Here is a 22,146-nt window from a genome sequence, read left to right on the forward strand (position 1 = left end):
GCAGGGGATAATCCCCGGATACCTCACTTGTATTGTGGAACTCTCCTATCAATATATTTTACCTCCATGCAATCTCTTTTATATGAGGTGATTCACATATAAAACAGGGAAAGGCAGCATACAGTTACAGGTAATGTCCTGTAATGTCGGAGTTAAAGCCCTGCTACTTTTCCGAAACAAAAATTAAAAGTTTCTTCAAAACTATTATAACTTAAGGAAATATATATCGATGGTCTAAGATGAGGTTACCACACCAAACAAAAGCGTAATTTATATGTTAACATGGAAATCCTTTTCGCTGTTTTGCCGTCTTGTGCAACTAGCGGGAGGACGACGGCGGAAAACATAAGACGCCCTGTGGTATGAAAATTAACATTTTAATTAAATTGTTCAGAAAGTAATGATAATTATAGTATTCACGGTAAGCTACTAATTTTAGCTTCAGGTAAACTAAGAAACAAAACAAAAATGAAACCCCAATAAAATGTAATGATTTCATATATAGTAATAGATTGTTCAATGAAAAAGCGAAGTCTTGATTTATCTACAATATTAGTAATGCTAAATATCCTTATTTTCAGACAAAATAAATTTAAATACAAAGGGATTACACACGTACTTATCCAAATTAAAACCCTATGTACATGTATACAGCATTAAGGGAATTCGAAAATACCAACGTAGCTATTTGTCATCAGAGTAAAGTTAAAAAAATCTTTATTATCGTACCGACAATAAACCATGGCCTTAAAATATGTGAATTAAGACTTTTTGAAATGTGAACTCTATTTATGGCATGCCTTGTGCAATAGGAATTTTAAAATGAAAATGAGATAGATATGAAAATAAACGAAAAAGAAACTCAAACAAAACAGAAACAAGAGGCCCAGAGGGCCTGTATCGCTCACCTGTTTTTGTTTTTTTTTATTCTTTTTTAATAATTCTGTAATTTAGTATTTAGTGATTCAAAAATCACAAAGACAAATTGACCCGATGATTTGTTTAATTTTGAATCCCAACCATATAATGATGCTATAGATACCATACGAATATGCTATCAAATACAAAGTTTCAGAGAGGAAGTAATTTATATGAAAATAGTAGCCTAATTAACCTTTTTGGCCCCGCGCCTAAAACCCCATCCCTCTGCCAAGGGGAGTTAGCCTCATCATTTGTACAATTTTTAAATCCCCATCCTATGAGGATGCTACCATTGCATTATAGGGGCTATGCTATGCTTAGTTTCAGAGAAAAAGTCATTTATATGGAAACAGCCAAATTGACCCCTTTTAGCCCTGCCCCTCAGGCCCCAGGGGGTCAACCCCATCTTATGTACAATTTTAAATCCTCACCCTAAAAGGATGTTACCATTGCATTATGGGTGCTATCCCATGCTTAGTTTCAGGAAGAAGTCATTTATATGAAAAATAGCCAAATTGACCCCTTTTGGCCCTGTCCCTTAGGCCCCTGTTGGATCAGCCCTATCATTTTTACAATTTTGAATCAGCACCCTATTAGGATGCTACTATTGCATTTTGAGTACTATCCAACGCAAGTTTCAGAGAAGAAGTTGTTTATATGGAATTAACCAAATTGACCCCTTTTGACCCCGCCCCTCAAGTCCAGGGAGTCAGCCCCATTATTTGTACAATTTTGAATCCCCACGCTATAAGGATGCTACCATTACATTATGTGTTTTCTCCCATGCTTGGTTTCAGAGAATATACCGTTCATATAGAAATAGCCAAATCGACCCCTTTTGACCGCGCCCCTCAGAACCCCAGGGGGGTCAGTCCCATCATTTGGTCAATTTAAATCCCCACCCTAAAAGGATGCTGACATTGCATTATGAGTGCTATCCCACGCAAGTTTCAGTGAAGAAGTCGTTTATATGGAAATAGCCAAATTGACCCCTTTTGAACCCGCCCCTCAGGCTCCCCGGGGGTTAGCCCCACCATTTGTACAATTTTGAGTCCCCAGACCACAAGCATGCTACCAGTCAAATTGGGTCGAATTCTGACGAGTGGTTATGAAGAAGAAGTCGATTGTTGACGGACGACGACGGACGACGGACGACAGACGACGGACGACGGACGCCGCGGTATCCCATAAGCTAACCTCGGTCCTTCGGACCATGTGAGCTAAAAAAAAACAAACACTCAAATTTATGCGGCGTTATTTTCACCGCAGCAAATAAAAAAGCGCTCATAATGTTATTCAGCAACAAAACATCGCAACATTTTAATTATTACAATATTTACAATGCATAGATTTCATTAATTTTTTTAAATATGGATAGATACTTAGTATTGCGAAAAATGATTACATTTACGTCAAAACAGAAACCGACAAGTAATTTGACAATTCTTCAGTATTGACGTTGATTGTAAAATAAACTCTTCCATATGTTTGAATATAATTAATAATACTCGGAAGCTAAGAAGCAATCGTTTTTACAGTCTGATTTATTACTTTTTTATACATAGTTCATACATGTTTTCCATTGGTTTTAAATGATACCTTAAAACAAACGTATTTAATACTTTTCTGAAATGAAAACAAGTTATTTAACATAGAACTTGATTTATAACATATAGTGCAATAATGTTAATGAATACAACTTTGGAATTTCGATTTTAAGATAAGAAAACTCTTGATTGCTTTCGTTACACTATGCTTGCATGCATCTGTTAACGTATATGAATTATATTAGAACTTTTAAAATCATAGGCAAAGTACTGTTTTAACACTAAACATTTCGCTTGCTACCCTTTCCATGCTAAGGAACAGAACTTGTACTTACTCAGTAAACTAGCTGCGAGCTAATGAAGCAGTACATATGTAGACAGATTTTAAAATTGGATTAACATTTTAGGATATTGAAATCTTGTTTCAACCTACATGTAGATCAAAAAAGTTTTTAAATTTTCTAATTATCGACATCTACATGTGTATGAAAAGTGTTCCTTTGAAAATATATGGCCATTTGGCGGCTATTTTAAAAATAATTCTAATTTCGCTTCGAAGTTTTATATCAGAACATTTTCTGTAAAGGGATAAAGCTAAAAGATTCTGTTAAAATGATGCATTTTGCAATTGCAAATCTAGGTCAATGGTCAGTAAAAAAAATATCTATTCCATAAATATTTCAGTGCGGTTCCATTATAATTGCAGTACAATGCAATTCAAAAATCAGAGATGTACTCATCACCTGAAATACAACAATTTGATTTCTAAATAACAGCTTTTAAAAACTGTTACATTTCAGGGTCATAAAATATAAAATTTATACATATATATATTATATAATAATACAAAAAACATAAATAATAACATATTTAAATATGTCAAAAATGTAAGCACGCGTATCTTATATTTGTATGCCTGATTTAGAAAAAAAAACTTTTCCCACTCTTGTGCAAAATATGTTCAAAAGTTTTTGCCAATGTTTTTACCAGGAGACGTTCAAAAAATACGTAAAACATCTAGCGTATTAAGTGTATCAAAAACTACTATCCGTGCCAATAATATTTCTTACAAACAATACTTTTCCGTTGACAATATATGATTTAATGGTAACCCAACCGAGCATTAATACAAACCTGCCAGTCATGGTTTTCATCCTAAAGCCTTGAACAGATTTGACAATAAAATTATGCGCTCGTTCAAACATATTTATAATACATTATTAATTAATATTTGTGAAAATAATTCAATGAGTAAGTATACCAGTTACTATAAGGCTTTATATATTTCATTAACATACTTTGATTTGAAGAGTTTGGTATCTATAAACATTTGTCTATTTATTGCATATCAATATCACAATCGGGACAATTTGGTAGTACTAATGTGATTATACAATGTATGATTGTATTTATTGATATGTTGGAATAAATAATTGCTCTAAATGCATTTAGAGGAAGCATTCAAGATTATAATGTGAGATTGGTTCAAAATTAACTAGATGAAAGGATTTCAAAGCGAAAATCACTACAACTGTTTCGCAGTTGGGTAAGAATGATACCCTTTACCCCCTTCAGATTTAAAAATAATATCAGCAGATATTATACCAGTTACATAATATGCATATAACAAACGTTTGAAACATTAAATTGTGGTTTAGCATCAGAAGTATTTACTGTGCGACACACGTCATAACAATAGTTAGTCCTGCATATTGTGGGGTTAATTTATCTACATTAGTTAGCGAGTACGATTAAAGTTATTAGTAAATAAATTAGTATACCATGTAAATATATCAATGCTGTCAGTAGATACTCTGTATCAATTCATGCATCTGTTTTCCCTCTACTGACAGCAAGAGGTTCCCAACCTAGTATAAAAAATAATAATGAGAAGTGCCTGATCATAGGCAAAAATTATTCTAGCTGATTCTTATTTTAGTTGGTTCAGTAAATTGTATAAAAGTTGTTCCAAACGATGTTAGCATATTCTGAAATAACTTATTATGCTTACTGTGTGCTATATATATCTATTTCATATATATTGTGGATATGTAAGTCCGTCATCCCTAAATATTACTGAAATGAAGCGTAAGTCATTATAACTTAACTGTTTAAAAACTCATTGTGTGGTGGCTAGTTATTCGCTTCATGAAAAGTATTACAGTTTTAGTTTCAGTAGAGTTACATTCTAAGTACAAAGTTTGTATATATTCACTATTTGTAAAATCTTGATTCTGGCATTGTGTTCATATATACTAGTATAAAAGTTTTGAATTCACCCAGAATCCTGTATTTCCTTGCTGTCAATTTGATTGGTATGAATTCCTCTATTACCAATATATATGTTTCCATTATTAATGAAATTTGTTACATATTGTCGTTGGTCCATATCATTGCCTTTAGCTACTGAAATCTTGTTGGCGTCATAGTTATGTCGTTCATGCGGTACAACTTCCAGGTTTGGGCTCTGATCTGTAAAGGGGAAAACAAGAAAGTTCAAACGAAAAGCTTCTGAAGGCAATATGCATACAATTAGTCTGTAGTTTACCAAGAATTAAAGCATGGTCTTTTGTAAAGATTTTGTCTTTTTAGTCAATAGTGATATTCGTATTAGCCAACATCATATATATTACTGAAAGACTCTTGTCAATAAGTCCTTTTAATTTGATCTATAGATGACAACTCAAATAACGCCATCACATTTTTAACATAATGTTCAAAATAATTACAAAATATTTTTGGTGTACAATAATCGAAAGTGGGTATATACCACTTCGGTACAAAATAGCATTGCAAAAAATCCTCTAAACTTTGTTTGATTTCAAGGCTATCTTAGGAATTCTCAGCTACACGATTTCAGTCGGAATTTACAGTAAAGAATACTTTTGACAATATTTAGATCTTTTTACGGAATTGAACAATAATTTGATATAGGTTAGAATAAAAAAAGGAAACCCTTGTGTACATCTCGAGAAGCATCGTCCACAGCCCTGGTACTTTTGATTTAAAAGTTTCTTACACGTTCTCTGTCATAGTACTACACAAGTCACCTAGGTTTTATCAAATTAATTCGTAGGGAAATTTCAATGTTTTTCTGTAGCAGTTCTGTGTCGGTAAGTTCGAAATGGTCAAAGAAACCAATTAGTAGAGCAAATCATTGTCTGTAGGTGTAAGTATCTTTCTATATATAATCAATGTATCAGACGTAATGCCTAAACGAACATTTAATAGGAGCAGAAAAAGTAAAATATTCAAAACATGAACTAATACAGTAAAATATCTATAGAGACCGCAGAACCTAAACAATTTCGACGAATGACAATTTTTCTTTATAATTATCTTTTTATTCAAGATTTTGATTCAGTACAATATACGAATACACTCAATAGACTCTCAAACACATACATACATATTGTAAAAAAAACTCATTGGGATTGGGGGTGCGAGGGGATTGGTACAAAAATAAATAAATAAATAATAATAAATATGGATTTAAAAGGCTTAATAAAGTAAATGTGTGACAAAGTGCAATTATAGCTTGATTAGTTTTTCCCATTTTCTCCATTTATTTTCAAATTTAGGTTTTACTTTTTCATCTTTACTATTTGAAATATATTTTTGAATTGTATAATGGTCTTTAATTGTGATGATAAGGGCGTTGATGCTTAATGAGCTGTGTAAACATCTCATTCTGTAAATGTATTGCTTTATAATTATGATGATTTCATTGTCAATTATATTGCTATGGAGATAATCGCATGCAAGATACCAAAAAGAAAGGATTTTGTATTAACAGATAAGGGAGTTAAGAGAACTTGTAATAATGTGTCAAAATTTTCAAGTAATCCTTGCATTTCCTCGCACTCCCATAATATGTGTGTACTAGTTTTAGGCTCAGTATTGCAGAGTACACAAAGAGGGGAGATAACTTCTCTGATATTAAACAAAAATGAATCTGTTGCCAAAATATAATGGATTAATCTATATTGGAACCACTGTTGTTTGGTATTTGTTGTATCATTAAATGGAATTTCATATATTTTACACCAAGTTTCATAATCTATTTTGCTAAAAAATGTATTCCATTTTCTATTACCAGATGGTATTATATCTGTCTTGTTTAAAAAGTTATAAAACAGTTTTGATCCTTTTCTATCTCTAAGAAAGAGTTGCAGATTAATAGGCATATATGGATAATGAATTTGTTTTCTCTGTAAATCATATAAAGAAATTAGTTTTTTGGTAGCTGAAACAAGACCTTGGTACTGTAAAAATTTGTGTTGACTTGGTAAATCTGAATAAATTCTTGATGTGTGTAAAATAAACTTTCTTCTACACTCTTTACAATGTGTTTATGATACATACACCTTTCTGATAATAGTTTTTTATAGAAAATTAATATCACTGTTATACCAAATGGAAGCTATCAAAATGTTTTTTCTTAAGGATTTTCTCGTTATATTTTGAGCTTAACATTTACCACGATTTAAGGACATCATTTCAAAATTTAATTTTACATTTATTATGAACGACAATGTTAACGTTTGTCACTGTCCAGGTTAAATGTTAAAGTTTTGAACTGGTCATTCATCACTAACCATGAATAAGGTCATCTCACAAAAATGTGATTCAAAATGGTTAAAAATACTATTTTGCTAAACTTGTAGATGGGTGCCATTTTGTGTTGAATTGCTCACCAAACATTGACCAAAATTTTCCTAAAATTGCAATCTTAATCCCCATCAAAACAGATTTAACAGAATTTCAAAATACACATTTTACATCTACATGCATTGCCCAATACACACATAAGATATTTGAAACTGATACACTCTGAATACCCAATTAAAACCAGCTCCGAAACATTCACCTCGACATGAAATCTTCTGCACAAAACGTGATTTCCAGAATCTATTTTTACTTTGGTTGTGTGGTTCCTCGAACTCGAACTGCAGGGAGCCCATTTAAAAGTTAAAAGGTACGATATATTCGTGTCATCAGAGTGTGGTCATCGGCAGTCAAAGATTATCTCAAACTATGAAAAACCATGCACTTCAATTACATTTGATCATTTAGTTTTACGGCATTTAGTTCTTTATAAAAGTGATATTTATTCGTTGTGATAAAAATATCTGGTTATGTATTGACAGAGAAATCAATAATTTAAATACTATGACTTTGAAGGAATGTCTGTTATAGCAATCCGGGGTTTTGTTACATAAAATATACAGGGACATGATCGGGAACATGCGATCAGTTCGACGAATGGGGGGTATTCGAGGAATTTGAGTACGAGTTAGAGGGGTAATACTTATATCCTCATACGTACCACTAACACTTTGTCTTTCCTTGGCTGCTTCTCTTCGTCTAGAAAGCAAAACATAATGTATATTTAATATGTAAAGGTTGTATTCTCTAGCTTTTTTTATTTTACCTCATGTACCTAAATTTTATAGGTAATGATACACACAAAAGTTATCATTAAGAGAGAACACAATATTTAAGAATTTGCCTGCCATCTCGGGGGATTTATGGTCTTTTAATTACCCCAGATTTGCAGAAAAATTGAATAATGCGTGTTAAATTATTCATGTGATGAGAGATAGCTTCCGTGAATAATGAAGAATTTATAAAGAAAATTGTATTCAAGCTGAAACAGTTCCGCTAGAACATATGATGATGTAGTTTGATAGTGATTATGCTTTATGATACTCGCTTTCAGTTCAAAAAAATATCTGATGACTCTTACCGACGCCGCCAGCGGCATATAATTTTGATCATTATTGCTGGAAGACCAACACTTGCAAGCAGTCCAAACAAAGAAGCCGGAAGTATAGTTTTGACATCATTTGAACCTGTTTTAACACATAATAATACATTTAGGCGGTGGCAAAAATCAATGATTAATTTGATAGTGATTATAATTAAGTTATCTGTAAGGGTCTTATATTTTAGATACTCCCAGTTGTAATTCCTTAGAACCTTGTGGTTTTGATATACGTTAAGTTAATGGAGTAACTAAGGATTGTAATTGACTTTAGTTCAAAGGTATATTTAGACACTAATTTGGCATGAACTGAGTCTATTTATTTAGCATAGGAAAATTCTTAAAATACTTAAAGCCTTAGTGCAGGTTGTATCTTAAAATATATAAAATTATATAGTTTTATATCGAAGCATTTTTTTCTCGCAAAAGAGGAAGCTTTAAGTTATTGTACAGAACAGAGACATATTTACATATATTTACAAGAAAGTGTGTGCATATGTGTGTATCCTGTAAAAAGAAAAAAAACATTGTCTTTAAATAAAACGATTTGAACCCTCCGAGCATAAGCCGAATGCTCTCTAGATTAAGCTGCCTGATCCCCAGTGACAGATCTAGTCCAATTCTGATACATATGAACAACTATAAAACGGAATGAACTGCATGAAAACAAACTAAATTATTTTCGCTGTAAATAGATTCGTTTCTACATTTCATTCTTCAATTGTCCTGCAAAATCTAATACATTGTATCTGTCTACTTGTGTACATATGAATTTGCTTTGATACGGAAATTTCGATATTTAGTAACAGAAAAACTAGTTAACCTTGCAACCAGAAACCTTACCTTCAAAAATCCCAATTTTACACCATAGATTGCTAGTTCAAAGCGTTGATATTTTAGCTCGATTTAAACAACATTAACTTTGGCTCGTCAATTTTAAGACGTAAAATACAAACAGCACACTTTCCATATATTTATTCATATATTTCACAAGATGACAGTTTTAAGTTTCAATAAACATTGTATTTTTAAACGAAAAAACTATTTTATCCAAAAGGAGAGAAAAAAAAATTAAAAGCAAATGGAACTTTGCTATTGATGTAATTCACTAAAAAGTTAAACACAATATCTTTTTGCCCGAAGACAGCCATAAGCTTGACAATGTAGTGATTAACATTAGTAACATTAATCTATCATTTCATATATGCAAATAGCTGTATTGATAGCTGTATTAAAGCCATTGATTTCAATTTATGAATCAATATATCACATTTTGATATATTACATATGAGTGAATAAAGATATATACAAGAAAAAAATTACAAAATCACTTTCAATATATTGCATATTTTTGAAAATCATAAATCGTCAAGGCATGCTTCACAGAAATGTTATTCAAATAGAAATGAAATTTAATAGGAACATACCTTCACAGACCCCGTCATATTGTCCACATTTGTCGCATCCATCTGGACACGTCATGTTACAGTGATAGCCGTACATTCCCTCAACACAATCTAGTAAAATATATTTTAAACACTACAGCAAAACGAAGGATTTTTAACCGTCCGTATAGAACTGCTGACTTAAAATTTAAAACCTCAAATATCAATCCCTCACTTATTCGTTCTAGGAAGAGGTTGTTACGTCAAGGGTAAACGTGCTTTCATACATTATAGTTTGTATTGTATATTAGATTTTCAATAACACATGTGTTTTACATAATGGATAAATCTTATTTTACAATAAAACCAGCATTTGAGGTCCATATATCCAGTTTTACCGACAAAGGAAAACTTAATATGCTGTCACTGTTATCCATTTTTATAATTGAATCTACGATTTATTGATATGGAAATTTAAAAAAAATAAACAGAGATTAAGATTTCAAAGAAAAGAATTGGTCAAAAGTCCTCAAAATGACGTCCTATTTTGAACGTTTCCTTACGTTTCTCTGCGTTGAACAGTTTAATCATATGTGTTGAAGACATGCCGTATTTTTTTATTATTATAATTTTTAGGAACACTCCAATGCATAGTTTTATTGTAATGATTAGTTTTAGATGTTTCATTTCATTGTTTTATAATTTAAAAGCGGCACAGTCATTGGCCAAACTGAATTATTGGATAAGATATCACTGCACCACAAGTCAATTTGTTTAATTGTAAAAGTAAGTAAAACTACAGAAATGTATTCTTAATTAGTACCTGAGTGAGTTATCTGAATAAAATTGTAAGCATTATTCGCAATATCTTCTGGGGTTATGAAGTCATAGACAAAAAACGGACCGACATTCTTTTCCATAGACGCTTCGCTTCGCGTCTATGACGAATGTCCTTCAGTTTTTTGTCTATGACTTCATAACCCCAAAAGATATTGAGAATATGATTAAATACATGTACATTTATTCTACTAACGTATGATTATCCTCATAAAATATCATAGCACTCTGTGGATGGAGATATCTAGAATTGTCCCTGTGGAAAGAGTTATTTTCTCAAGGACGAAGGAAATCTTGATGAAAATTCTTCCGGAATTTTATTTTGACTATCATTGACATGTAATTAGTGTCTTGTAATAATCTACAGTACAAATATTCATAATTTAATCACAAGTTAATACCCCACTCACTAATTTAGTTGCCCTCATGATTCGCAAATTTAGAAAAATTGGAGCATCAATTTCAGATAGGTAACCCCCCTTCCCTCACAAAACAAAGCAACAACAAAAAAGAACCTAAACAAACAGAAAAAACAATACTTTCACCGTTAATTCTGCGTGCTGATTGGTTAGTATTGCGATATTGTGCATGGTGAAAAATACCACATAATATTAATATTTAATATTTCACTGTGTTAGATAAATTAAATGTTGGTTTTTATGACACAGGTCGTCTTATGTTTCCCACCGTCGTCCTAATTACCGCGCATTTGTTTGGTATGGTAACCTTATTCTAGGACAACGATATAAATTCTATTATTATATTGGTGCTTTCATGTTGTGTTTCGGAAAGGTAGTGTGCATTTAACTGCCCTTAAATGAACCTGACTGTCGTTATACCATTGAACCCACACAAAACAAAAATTAATTGCTTAACTAAAGATTTGCCGAAACCTGCGTGCAATGTATCACATTTCAATGCACTTGAATAGAAACACTCGGCACAAATGACAATAACATTATGTAAAGCTTTATCAAAATCAAATGTTCAAAGAAAGTGATTGCATTTTTAAAAAGAAAGGGTGACAATCTGGGCCATCCGCTGATTATCAAAGTTTATCTTTTATTGCAATGTAATCATTTATAATGTTCATGATATCTGATTAGATAAGACTGATCTTTCTCTGATTTTCCTTTCGATTGAGTTTGAAGTAGATGAAAAATTACGAAAGCGTCGAAATTATAAATGAGCCTCAACTATTCAATTCTGGAAAATGATATATGTTTTCTCCTTCCGGTACTACCCCCTCATGAAACACATTACTCTATGAACTAATCTTTATTTTATGTCACATGATGATCACCACAAATCAAGGTATCCTTAGGCAAAAAATAAAATTGATCGGGGATGGTTTTCATAAAAGCCAATTTGGTACCTGTTTGTTGTCAAAACAAATGATATTACACAATTTAGGAAAAGATGAAAATGCAGGAAAAGAAAACACAATTTTGTCAATGAAAATAGTTCTGATATTGTTGATTCGAATTTTACTTTTAAAATTTTATTGACTCGGAGGAATAGACCCTCTTATATACTTTCCCGACATGATTTTCACATATGCACAATAAAGCAATTACACTTTAAAGGTTATCCAGATCATTATAATCTTTTTCTTTATATGATAAGCACTTACCCTCTGATCGTAATGAAGGGATACACAGCACGATGATCCAGAATAAACGAAAGAATACTAATCCTGTGGCGTCCATGGTTGTGGTATAAAGCAAGCCTGGTCTCGCAAAGAGCGATTTTATGGAACGATCCCATGAGTCTTTAGTCACTGTTCGGAGTCATTTCGCAAAGGTGGAAAACGGTTATGTTGACAATGTTGTCATCGATTTTATTAGGATAAAACATTGCATCTACTTTGCAAGTACAGGTAGAATGAACAATTAAGGTCAATACGCATACGTTTTGTCATTACTTAAGTGTATATTAAATATCTTTGAGAGATTTGTGCTTTATTAGCTATTCATTTCCAGGTTATAGGTAAATTGTTAAAACGCATTCACACAATCGATCAAATACAATATTTATGGCATACATCCTTCAGTGAAAAAGGCGGAAGGCTCTTATGTATGTTATCCTTCCAGGAATTGTCGATTACGGACATAAAAACTTATATTATGTCAGATAAAGATTTCTCTACTATATTATCATAATATATAAGTTCGAACAATATTTTTCCGGTATATCGTAAACGGAAAAAAACAAATTTTAAATAGAAAAACACGTAGAAATTTATAATAGATTAAGGATTATTTTAAAGGGACAATTTAGTGTAAGAGTCCACTAAAATGTGGGTAAAAATCGGAAACATACTACTTCTGATGGAAGTAGCTGTTATTACCGTGATTTGCTAGAAAAGCCAAATGTGGTCACAATATGTGAAATGTCCAAATACAATAGTGGTATGACGTCTTTCGTCTAACAATGTATTGTACATATTTAATGATATAGCTATACCATTTTGTAATTTAAACGGAAACAATTACAGTTAACATTATCGAAGACTTTGTCAATATGTTTTTGTTTTATGTATTTAAAATGAAGGTAAAATTTTCGTATACAACCTATTTTGTTTCATAATCATTTTACCAAATACGCCTCACCGAATTGTCAATTTAAAGTTATTGTCTAATATCACAGTAATACTGTTGTGTTATATGGAATGGTATTACGATTATAATAACATTATCAGGCATTATAATTTGTTCGGAATCCTGCTGTAGTTGAGCATTATCTTCATGTATGAGTTTAATGCTTATGTCTTTTTACTTAAAGATAAAGATGGTCGTGTGTTGCATGAATCTCCTCCTGTGTGAGGACGCTTAATATTATGCAATATATTTGACATTTTGAATAGAATTTGATTTTGAAAAAGTTGTTAACTTAAAAAAAAAACTTTTGATGGAACAATGAATAAATTCCAAACTGGAAAATAATAGTAATTCGTGTTGTGATATTGAGATATGTTTAGGTAAAACTTAAATATACACTGTACTTAATTCTAGGTCATAGAAAAGCACTACATTGGGATCTTCATTATCTTGATATTTACGTACGATATCACATCAGTTTGAACCATGCCATATGGAATGTAACTGATTGCAATCGAGCCGATTTAAGTATACTCGAAACGGTTTTCTATAAAGAACTTGAAAACGTGTATTTGGATAACAATAAAAATGGAAAAAGTCCTAGTTTCATAGAGATTACGATTTTTAGAGAAATTACATTGTTTACTTGAAAACACATCTTTGACGATATGGTGATAGTAGATTAATAATGATGAGAACAATGAACAGAGAAACTTGTTTCTTATATAATGCATGATGGATATATGTTGATGATAATTAGGCCGGTAATGGCAACTCTTTCTGTGTTAGTACTAGTGTGAATGTACGTGTGTGTATATCTGTCATCTGCATTTTGTCTTAAATTACATATGTATCAAAATAAAAAAAAAAGAAATTGAAAAAGTAATTAAGAGGGACAAAAACTTATCATAACGTGGCCTGAAATGAGTATTAATTCGACTAAAAATAGACATGAAAATGGTTTGAAAATCATTAATGATTTATTGATCCGAATTTCAAATGATCAGTTTCACAAGAAATTCACCGAAATCAACATATTTGTTTTCTTTCTTCATGTGATAACGATAACATTTTTGGATCTTTTTCAATTGAATACCAGGTGATCTTCAGGACAACCCGATTTTATTTAAAATTACATTGTAGCCTGAGAACATGTGTCTGCTTTTCATTCTGGTTTTTTTAATGATCTGAATTGAACCACAAAAGTTTCTATAATATTTATTTCAAAATGGTACGTTTGTTTCTTTACTTAATCCAATTCTGTTTATAGTATTGGCACGGGCCTTAATACATAGATTAAGTCTTGTTAAGCAAAAATATAGTTTTTCTTGAAAATTATAAATGTGTATATCATTTTTTGAAACTGATAGAACTCTTTTTTTTCCATTCCATAGAGGTATGGAAAAATGATTACAAACAGTGTGAATCCGCGTATCTGCTTCCTACGGATTTTAATGAGCATATATTTTTTGAACATGTTTTCTTTTTTTCAATTATTCAGTAATACATGTAAATAACAAAATATTTCCCATTCGCAGATCTGATCTCATTTAATTTCCATGTTAGTGGATCTTTTAGAACAAAATTACCTCACTCTTCACTCTTACTTAACTACAGATGTATTCAGAATTTGCTTACATACATTTCAATCATTCGTCGCATCCACAAAAAACATTATATACAATGTAGTTAATTTGAATTAATTTCAACAACTGGTTATAAATAAATCAAGGGAGACAACTCTTACATAAAATTGTGAAAAGGACGTTTTTTTTTACTTCAATCTCAATCGGAGTAATAAAGAGAGATGGATACCAATGCAGATTTCAGTCGCTATGAACGGCAATTTGAATGAAGAAAATGAAATTAAGAATCATCAACTTCTTCAAACACATGTCAAACTATTCTTACTATATCTTCTTCTAGTGATGTTACCTTATTGCAGTTAAATATGTGATATAGACATTTGCCAATGAACCATTCCTAGTATAAGTATAAACTATTATAAAAGAATAACATAATTGTTTACTCAACTTACTAAGATATTAATGTTTTTCGTAAATCAATCGCGTGTTTTGCAAATGTTACTAATTTTGTCTTCAGTTTCTACCAATGTAATACGATGAAAAAAGGTCATAAAGCATACCCATCCATTTTAGCTCATGTCTTTTACGTACATTAAACTGTGTAGGCTGCGAATAACTAGGTCAGTTTTCAAAGGAATGCGATACATTGCTAAAATAGTCTACCGTAACATTTATATGCAAACATTACCCTTACTTCCTGGTTGTAGGGTAATAATCATCATGGCTACCAGCAAGTTTGTTGTTCTTCAAGGATTGTATTTGTTTTCAATCTTTGTCCGATTTCTGAGATCAGAGGGTAAGTATCAAAGCATTCACTAACCATAGGGTTTTAAATAACCAGTAAGATGTAAGGTGAGGATCGTGTAAGGTGTAAAAGATGAGAGTCTGTGTATATGCACCTGTAAGTTATAAATGTGGCGAGTGTAACCACAATAGATATTTTGTATATTTTGACATATTAAACTACATATGTTAATTAAAAGGAAATGCACTTAAATATTTTCGAGATAAGTGTCATATTGCACATGTAAATATATTGATTGTAGAAATACAGTTACTATGTCTTTTATTTACAAACAGGTCAAATTGTATCGAAAATGGTCATGTGCATCGCAAAACGTTGTCTCTATTAACAAATTGGGTTTGTTTTTTTATAAAATCCGGTGACCAAGTCAGGGGTACTCCATGTTTTCTTCTCATCTGATTCAATAGAAAATTCTTCATAAACTGACAGATGATTTTTTCTGTGCATCAAGAAACTGTTTTTCATGAAGATACATTTATACATGTCATATTCGTTTAAAAGTAAAACAATATATTAATGAAATAGCATAAGATAACAAAGCTAGTACAAATGAAAAAGTCGTTTCGCTTTGCTGAGCACGTACACAGGTTCACATCTAACAATGACAACCGATAACGAGATGTAACCTTACGCTGCAGCATTAAAACTAGGTCGATGGATTTTGTAAATGGTAAAAAAGAAAGTACACACGATATCGAGTTATATCGCATATACAAATGTATTTCTACAAAGAATCAGTCCGTTTAAAAAAGATTCAATTGTAATTAATAATTGAAAACTGAAAAAAAATATGAAATGATTATAATGATCGTTTAATAGAATGTTCTTATTTCTAGACAACTTGTCAGATGGGAAAAGAGCATCGCAAAGTACCTCATATGATAACTGGTTAGCGAATAATGCCGTGGACAACTGTTTGAAACAATCAATGGGATCTGGTTGCTGCATCCACACTGAACTTAACGAAAACGAAGCCTGGTGGCAAGTCGACTTAGGAGGTCGGACCACTGTCAGCTACATAACTATATACTACCGCGGTGAGTAGAATCTGATCATAATGAATTACATGTGATTTGGATTTAATGAAATGTAGTCGAAAACTTTATTTCAGAAAGTTAAAGTTGAAAATATACAAAACTGTAACATCACATCACGTATAACTATAGTCTAAGATAGATAACAGTTCAATTAACGTAAATCTCAAAATTGACATAATCCCAAAGGTTGAGTTAAAGTTACTCTGTCATTTATTGGCGGGAAAACGTTGGTCAAATATATCAGGACAGAGAACTAAAAGTTAACCTTAATAAACTGATTCAAATACGATAATGCATACATTTATGTTTAGTAATGTGCAATGTATGCGCTGTTGATTAATTCATAGACGACATGATTTAGGTAATCAAATAACTTTACACGTACAATGAAAAAGTTCACGAGATATCACGAGAGAAGTTTCATCAAATGGGATCTATGAGTAATTTCCTGTCTAGAAGATGTGCGTACATATTTTCATGAGTATTAACATAACAAAGAATGAAATATTTGTAACATTATACAGATGTTGACTGGGGTTGAGGGCAACAGATGACTTGTTGGACCCGAAGACAAACTGTTTCCCGAAAACCCAGTCGAAATCTGTTTTGTTATACCCATTGACTCAAAACAATGCATTGACGAATTGTAGGTGTGACGTCACTCCGGTCCAACAGCACATTTTAATTGTCGATTGTAACAGTTCTTTAAACTGTTCTACGGAACAGTTAATTTTTTGGCATTTTCGTCAATAGAGTTTATATAGAAACTATTTTATAGGGATATAACGATGTGTATTAATAGATATCGATCTAGTGATCATAAGCTTAACGGTTTGATTATTAATTGTGTATAAAAATAAATTCATAACAAATTTCATTTTTGCCAACAAAATTGAAATTTGTCAAATACCATATCGAATTTTGTCAACAAATATGGATTTAATTTATCAAAGTATGTTTTGTCGTGAAAGAAAGAATATGAGTTTTGTAAGACAAAAGTGAAAATTGAACACAAAATCCAGTTGTTACACAAGTTATTTTTGCCTTACAAAATTTAATTTTAAGTACAAACTTTCAAATTGTCCTATTTGGCGTCCCTAAGGTTTGACCATATTAACAAAAAGTTTAGTATGTCAGAAAAATGAAATAGTCTGAACTTGATCTGTATGGTAGATTGTCAAATCTGGAGAATTTCGTTTATTAGTCGATTGCCGGTGAAACTGGAGGGGACTATTGTGTTTTTTCCCGTTGTTTTAAAAATAATTGTTTCCAGACAATATCTTGAGAAAAAATGAACGGATTTTTATCAAACTTCACACAATGGCAGCACATAAGAAATTACAGTTTGGGATTTAATTTGGGGACAAAAAGTTACCTACAAAGATCACTATTACTGAAAATAGATTTTTTTCACAAAATATTAGTTTCCAGATAATTACTTGAGAAAGCATTAACGTATTTTTATCAAATTCCCACAATGGTAGCATATTGGAAAACACAGCTTGGGATTGAATTTGGGATCAAACGGTCATATAAAAAGGTTACTGTTACTAGAATTAGATTTTTCACAAATCATTTTAGTTTCCGGATGATAAGTTGAGAACACATCACCGGAATTTGGTCAAACTTTGTTTTTAACACAAAAACATTTAATACCCCCATATTATACATCTGAATGCTGCAAAGGTTGGGGCCTTGGGGTCAGCATCCAAAATATATACAAATGTCACCAAACAGGAGGGCTTTCATTCACCACACCACTTACATACATACCATAAACAAAGGCATTTATCGCAAAACAACATCACTTCCAGGCAATCTTTTATAGTCTATTTATGATTAACGGATAGATAAAGTCTATTTATGATTAACGGATAGATAAAGAAATTTAAATTTAACAACTATACTAGAATTACAGATCAGCATATAAATGTAGTCTATATAAAATCTTCTTATCTTTCTCACCATATATACAGTACAGTGTGTACTCTATATATTTGTAGAAGATAGATTTATTAATTCTGGTTAAACATTAAAATATTTTTTGGATGTCCAGGTTTAAAGTAAATTCCTGTATTTTGTTTTTTTGGCAATTGTTTTATGTATTTTGTGCAGTTTTAAAAGGTATGTTTTCAATGGGGGTTATGTTTAAGCTTGTCTTCCTTCTTGACACCAACAATAGTATTTTGAGTAAAGTATTATAAAGTTGATTCAAATAAAGTTTTCTTTTATTTCTAGATCTGCAAAACCAATTAATACCCTCTTTATGTCTAAATTCAAAGCTGTATGTGATGTATCAAAGCCCACTGTGTAATATTATCCCATATTGGTTTAACTTTTAGGCAATTCCAAAACATATGTTCAATTGTCTCTATCTCTTCATTACAAAGGTTGCATATGTCATTTGGTAGTTTATCTATCATTTTTTGATGTTGATGGAATTTCATACAAAGGAAACAAAGGGGATAACATAGCTTAGGATTGGATTTGGGGTGAAAAGGTCAACTATAAAAGTCACTGCTACTAAAAATAGATTGCTTCACAACTACTTTCCAGACGATACCTTGAGAAAACACCAACGCATTTTTATCACAATGGTAGTATATCTGAAAATACAGATTTGGATTGAATTTGGGGTCAAAAGATCAACTACAAATGTCATTGTTACTAAAAAGTAATTGTTTGAACATTTTTCTTTTCCAGACGATTTCTTGAGCAAAAAACAACGGATTTTAATCAAGCTTCACACAATGGTAGCATATGAGAAAATACAGCTTGGGATTGAATTTGGGATCAAATAATCAGCTAAAAAGCTCATTGTTACTAAAAATAGATTGTATGAAACATTATCGTTTCCAGACGATAACTTGAGACCACATCAGCATATTTTGATCAAATATCACACAATCGTAGCATATGAAAAAATACAGCTTGGAATTGAATTGGGATCAAAAGGTCACCGTCGAGTTCGTTTCACAAATTTTCGTTTATCGGACGATAACTAGAGACAAATTTTGTTCAAACTTCATACAATGATACCATAACTAAGCAATGATAACTGGATATAGTGACAGGTGACATGTGTTGCTTGCAACTGTAAGCTTGTTTTTGTTATATATTAATTTCATTCATACCCTTATCATAGAAAGCAAAAAAAAAAAGCTTTTAGATATGTTCTTGACATGTTCTAATGACTTTGTTTTCTGAATTTTAAGTATTTTTCAAAGAAATTATATATTCTATCTGTAAATTGCCTTAACATATAAAGAAAATGCTCATATAATGTTCATACCTTTAGTATCTCTTACTTTCAGTATGAGCAATATAATTCATAACTATATTAAGTAAGCAAAATTCTATGTAATGAAAGGAAATATTGTTATTTTTGTAATAAATCGGGAACTAGTTTTAGTCAAAACATGCCTAAAAATACTCACATTCACTTTTTCCTGATATAATAATCTGAAAATCTGAAAAAATCCTATTTTTAGAATTTTTCATGAAGATTAGATATATTTCCTTTAATTTCCAATATCTATTGGTGCCTGATGTTAACGAACGTTTAGTATGTAAGTATGGCGCATTGTTTCATTGTCAAAATCAGCCACTTTAAATAGGCGATCGTCAGTGGCAAGGGAATATTTTTAAAGAGGTTTAGGACAATGATTTACATATTGTAGATAAACTTTATTTACTTTACATCGACTGAAAAGTTTTATATAAGGTGGGTCGACTGTGAAAAGTTTTATATAAGGTGGGTCGACTGTGAAAAGTTTTAAATAGGGTTGGTTGAAACTAGAATGCCTGGAGCAAATTCATGTGATTTGGCAGGGGAAATTCCGGCCGGATAGGTTAAAGGGATTAACCACTACACCACCCAATCACCTATAATGATATATCTCTCATACGGAAATCGTAAGAACTACGATATCCTAATTTGATTTTTTATATATTTTCGCATTTGCATACTTTATGAAATTAATCACTTTGGAACATTTCTGAGATACATGCATAAACATTTAAGAATTATCAAAATCCGTATTCATATCAACAAATAATTATATATAAACACGGATTTATCAAATGCTTAATAGTGTTTGAATTAATTTATTTTAGCTGATTTTCAACTCCGGTTTGCTGGTTACCAACTGTATTTGTCCAACACTACGGACTGGACGACAGGTTACCTCTGTTACAAAGACACCAGTAGCCATAAAGAAGCAGTGGAATTGATAGTAACACATCAGTGCCCGTATGTAGCCAGATTTGTCACCATCTACAACTACAGAGGCACGCCAAAGCGACATGAATGGTATTCTGACGACGCTGTATTAGAGCTTTGTGAAGTACAAGTATTCGGTAGGTACAGTGACATGACTAAAGTGCTGCGTAACGGTGGGTTTAAGAAGGCTTCAAATAAAGGCGTCAAAAATGATTTTGTAAGCTATCATGCAAAATTGTGGCATTAAATCATAAACAATTATTTACCATTGCTAAGGAAAAATATGAAACCTATGACAACAGATAAAGCCATGACTTTTTTGTCTAAAATAAAAAGCTCCTATGCATATTAAAAGATATGTATCTGTTTTGTTGTTATCAATGTAATTTTCGTTTGCTTTAGTGGTGTAAATTCAGTACGCCTTATAATGTAAAGTAACTATATAACATAGTTATGATACTGAGATGAATGTTTGTCGCATAGCTCGCCCGTCTAGCCATGTCATATATATCGTAAGACATACGTATAATATCATTTTAGCGTTCTGCCGAACAGCTTGGATACATTTTGGTAGATCCGGCCTTCGGCTGCCGCTTGCCGAAGGGTAAATGGCGCTCCATTGTGCTGTATAGTTAAATAGTTGTCTACTTTGTCCCGCATTACTGTTCGTATCCTATTATGTAATCGTGTACGTTTTGTATGTATTGATAAAAGGGCAGATCGCCTCGAAAATTTGACAATTTCTTTTGTCCACACGGTTGGAATTACTTCCTTGTCCCATATCATGACGTCACATGTACTTATGACGTTCAAATCTATGAATGACGTCATGATTGTCTCAGTAGATGGAAACATCACATCCGAGCTGGAATTTTATTCTTTTATATAGAAAGAAATAAAAAAGTTTTACTTATTTGTTTAAATTTAAGTTATGTGCTAAATATAATCTTACACTCGTGACTATTAATATGAAATTATCAATTTATCGTTAAAAAGTCATGAAATTATTGAACTCGTTTGACAAGTTTCATATCACATAATAGTCACTAATAAAAAATCCTCTATTTCTTATCAATTCAAATATGTGTTCCTTACAGGTTGCCAAATAGGACAGTATGGATTCGGCGCCTGTAACCAAACCTGTTCTGAAAACTGCTATGGTGGCAACTGTGATGCATCAACTGGTTCCTGCTTTTGTAAATATTTTGTTCATAATTACCACAACAATCACCATGTGCATGATCATTTATCCTGTTTGATCTTAGCTATATTTTTTTTCCTGTAACACACATTAATTGAATTACTCTCACATTACAGCGTGTCTATCTTCTTGCTGAATTATACATTTTATCACAAGAAAATGTCTAATATTTTCCTCTACATTTCAATATTTATGTTATTATTATGATAAACTATCAATAGAGAATTTGCAAAATTTA

At 31.6% G+C, this 22,146-nt stretch overlaps 2 protein-coding genes across 2 annotated transcripts in view; one reads left to right on the forward strand and one right to left on the reverse strand.

The window, feature by feature from the left end:
* The window catches only part of LOC138326418 (cell death abnormality protein 1-like), a gene marked incomplete at its 5' end in the record, with an annotated part of 45,098 nt that overhangs the window by 16,058 nt on the left and 6,894 nt on the right, over positions 1-22,146 (forward strand). The window contains 3 exons of the mRNA XM_069272528.1: positions 16,285-16,485; positions 20,602-20,844; positions 21,805-21,903. Of these exons, the coding sequence (XP_069128629.1) occupies positions 16,285-16,485; positions 20,602-20,844; positions 21,805-21,903 (543 nt within the window). The remainder of the gene's footprint in view (positions 1-16,284; positions 16,486-20,601; positions 20,845-21,804; positions 21,904-22,146) is intronic.
* On the reverse strand, positions 3,462-12,205 carry LOC138325457 (uncharacterized). The gene is made up of 5 exons (XM_069271132.1): positions 12,091-12,205; positions 9,663-9,752; positions 8,218-8,323; positions 7,798-7,835; positions 3,462-4,940 (listed from the first exon to the last, which is right to left on the reverse strand). The coding sequence occupies exons 1-5, from the start codon at positions 12,164-12,166 to the stop codon at positions 4,744-4,746; spliced, it is 507 nt and encodes a 168-aa protein (XP_069127233.1). The 5' UTR covers positions 12,167-12,205; the 3' UTR covers positions 3,462-4,743.

The sequence above is a fragment of the Argopecten irradians genome, chromosome 6, assembly GCF_041381155.1.
Source record: "Argopecten irradians isolate NY chromosome 6, Ai_NY, whole genome shotgun sequence".
NCBI classification, from domain to species: domain Eukaryota; kingdom Metazoa; phylum Mollusca; class Bivalvia; order Pectinida; family Pectinidae; genus Argopecten; species Argopecten irradians.